The 2,776-nt window shown below is 37.4% G+C and overlaps 1 protein-coding gene across 15 annotated transcripts in view; it reads right to left on the bottom strand.

Moving 5' to 3' along the window:
- mcf2l2 (MCF.2 cell line derived transforming sequence-like 2) overlaps positions 1-2,776 on the bottom strand; it is a 143,554-nt gene that overhangs the window by 72,438 nt on the left and 68,340 nt on the right. For all 15 annotated transcript variants that reach the window (XR_005234393.1, XR_005234395.1, XR_005234394.1 and 12 more), the window contains 3 exons: positions 2,207-2,299; positions 1,880-1,972; positions 768-890 (listed from right to left, as the gene is read on the bottom strand). Coding sequence is in view for 10 of the 15 variants with exons in the window: in XM_037981149.1 (XP_037837077.1) it covers positions 768-890; positions 1,880-1,972; positions 2,207-2,299 (309 nt within the window). In the remaining 5 variants the exon portion in view is untranslated. The remainder of the gene's footprint in view (positions 1-767; positions 891-1,879; positions 1,973-2,206; positions 2,300-2,776) is intronic.

Here is a 2,776-nt window from a genome sequence, read left to right on the forward strand (position 1 = left end):
TATATATATATATATATATATATATATATATATATATATATAAAATATCCATCCATCCATTTTCTTTACCCCACATGTTGATAAAAAAAAACCTTAACTCAGGGTTGTGGGGGTGCTGATCCCTATCTCCAGCTGTTTGCAGGGTCAAAGCAAAAGTCCATGACAGGACCACATACAGCAGGGGTGTCCAACCCTGGTCCTCGAGGGCCACCATCCTGCAGGCTTTACTGGTTTCTCTGCTCCAACACACCTGATTTGAATCAATGGGTGATTAACAGGCTTCTGTAGAACATGAAGAGGTAATTTAACCACAGAATTAGGTGTGTTGGAGCAGGGGAACAAGGAAAACCTGCAGGATAGTGGCCTTTGAGGACCAGGGTTGGACACCCCTGACATACAGTCAAACAAGACAGACAGCCATTTATACTCTCACTCACACTTAAGGACAATTTAGAGTTACCATTTAACCAAACATGGATGTTTTTGGTTTGTGGGAGGAAACCCATGTATGCACAGGAAGAACATGTAAACTTCACACAAAAATGCACCAGGCAGGAGGCGATACTGTGACCTTCTTGCTGTGAGGGTACAGCTTGAACCACTGCTTCGCTGTGCCACCTCTACAATATCACAGTTCAATTTTAAATTTAAGATAACTTCCATTGTGGTACATTGCATCATGGTTAAAGACAGACAACATGGATTCTCACCTTTTGCCTAAAGTTGATTAACTTAGTTGTGAAAATAAATCAACTTTGGTAACTTACCTCAAATCCAGTAATGGCTATCTGGTGCATGGAGTCATTGACAGACTTTATGATGTCCAACACGGTGGCTAAAGCCTCCTCCAACTCTGGCATCCCCTCCCCCTTACTACACTTTAACATCTCCTGATTGACAAGAAACAGAGTAGGGGTGAATTAGAAATTTTGATTGAGACAGGATGGCAATTTGCTTTAAAGGAACATATGAAAATATAATTTTTTTCTGCTCTTTCAGCTTGGATTTGGGTGAAAAAAATAGGCGAAAGCAAAATTCTGACTCCAAGTCCTAGGTTTAAAAAAAAATATTTTATTCATGTTTGCTAGGGAAATAGCATTTGTCCTCTTCTATTAAAATAAGTCCAACATCTCCATCTTTATCTCTATTCAACAATATCAAATCATACCACACACATTGTACCTTTTAAATGTGAAGTCCACACATTTGCTTTTTAATTTAACTGAAAATGATCATCAAAACTGAAATATTTCTATATAAGTTTAAGAAAAAGATCATTTTGCTCAATATTGCATATTATGTACTGTACCACCAACAGTACATAATACACCTGTCAGAAAATTGTCAAAGCACAAATTCCCTAAAACAACAATCCTGACCACAAGTCTTGAGTTGGAGCACAAACAAGGTTTTCACAATGGGTTCATCTGTGACCTTGATCTTTGACCCTGTGACCTTGAAAGAAATAGGGATCATCCTTAACCCATGAGGTGCCCAGCTGTACAGTTTGACTTTTCTATGCTGAAGGGTTATCAATTTAGAGTTCGGACAATAAATTATCCACGTTTTTTTTTTTACATTTCATCTGCTGAAATGCTGTGATGAGAATTTTAACATCAATTGCAAATTGTATTCAACCTCGAAGAATAGACTCTTCCAACTCACAGCTCCATAGTGAAAACTTGAAAATCATTTTGACTATAGGCTCCAAAATGGGTTTTAACTATCCCCACAATTTATCAAAAATATTATTTAAATAATTACACAAAATTCTATTCATTGAGAATGTAAACAGTTTAAAAACTTTTTTCAGAGCAGATAAAACAAACCAAGTGAAGTGAGTTACAGATAGTATGTTTGTGTGTGCTAATGTGTGCACCTTAAGCATGAGTTGATATTTAGTGATCCTTTGAACAGGCTTCAGTAGGTACGCATCCAGAGACAGTTTATGGTCCAGTTTCTTCTGGCATTCCTGGAGTCACACATTTTCTTCATCAGTAAAAAAACACTCACAAAGTTTCTTCATCAGTAAAACAAATAAATAAATAAAATTATTTTTTTTTAAAACTTGTTAAACTTGCAGAGTGAGGAGAAGTCAAAAATATAGGAATGTAGTTTGAGTGCTTTATAACTGAAACTTGGTCCAAACCTCTATCCTCAACATTTATTGTGACAACAACCTTTTAAGTGTTTGTGTATGTGTTACCTGAAAGAAAAGGCTGTCTCCACACTGTCTCCACAAAACCTCAGAACGAGGTTTATTTTGACAGTACTTTTCATACACCTGAAGTTCTTCCTTCTAAAAACACAAAAACATGTCTGAGTGACCAGAGGCACAATTTATAATCATGATTTAACTCACATGACTACGGAAGCGCATTGCTATCAGCAGGAAAAAAAAAATTTGAACGCTATTACGTTATAATGTGATAAGTATCTTGTTAAAACGTGATACGTATCTTGTTTAAACGTGATAATTTTATGTCCAGGAAGTGGCGGTATTATGCTAGGCTAGTGCAGTGGCTAACAGGAATTGGTCAGGTTTCCCTTCATGTTTGGCCTACACGGATACAGATGCTGCTTTGCACTGTGGTTAAAACCATAAATAGTATGCTACTCTGACCAGGATCCTAAACAGAACGGGACTGCACAGAAGGAAACGTCAGTCCGGTCCTCTAGCTGTGGCGGTGTTCCTAACTGACTGTCTGGATCGAAGCTGAAGTTGGCTTCCGATTGTAGCTTCTGATTCGGGAAATGGCTAAAGAGCGATTATAAC

Source organism: Kryptolebias marmoratus, linkage group LG18 (genome assembly GCF_001649575.2).
Source record: "Kryptolebias marmoratus isolate JLee-2015 linkage group LG18, ASM164957v2, whole genome shotgun sequence".
Lineage (NCBI taxonomy): Eukaryota > Metazoa > Chordata > Actinopteri > Cyprinodontiformes > Rivulidae > Kryptolebias > Kryptolebias marmoratus.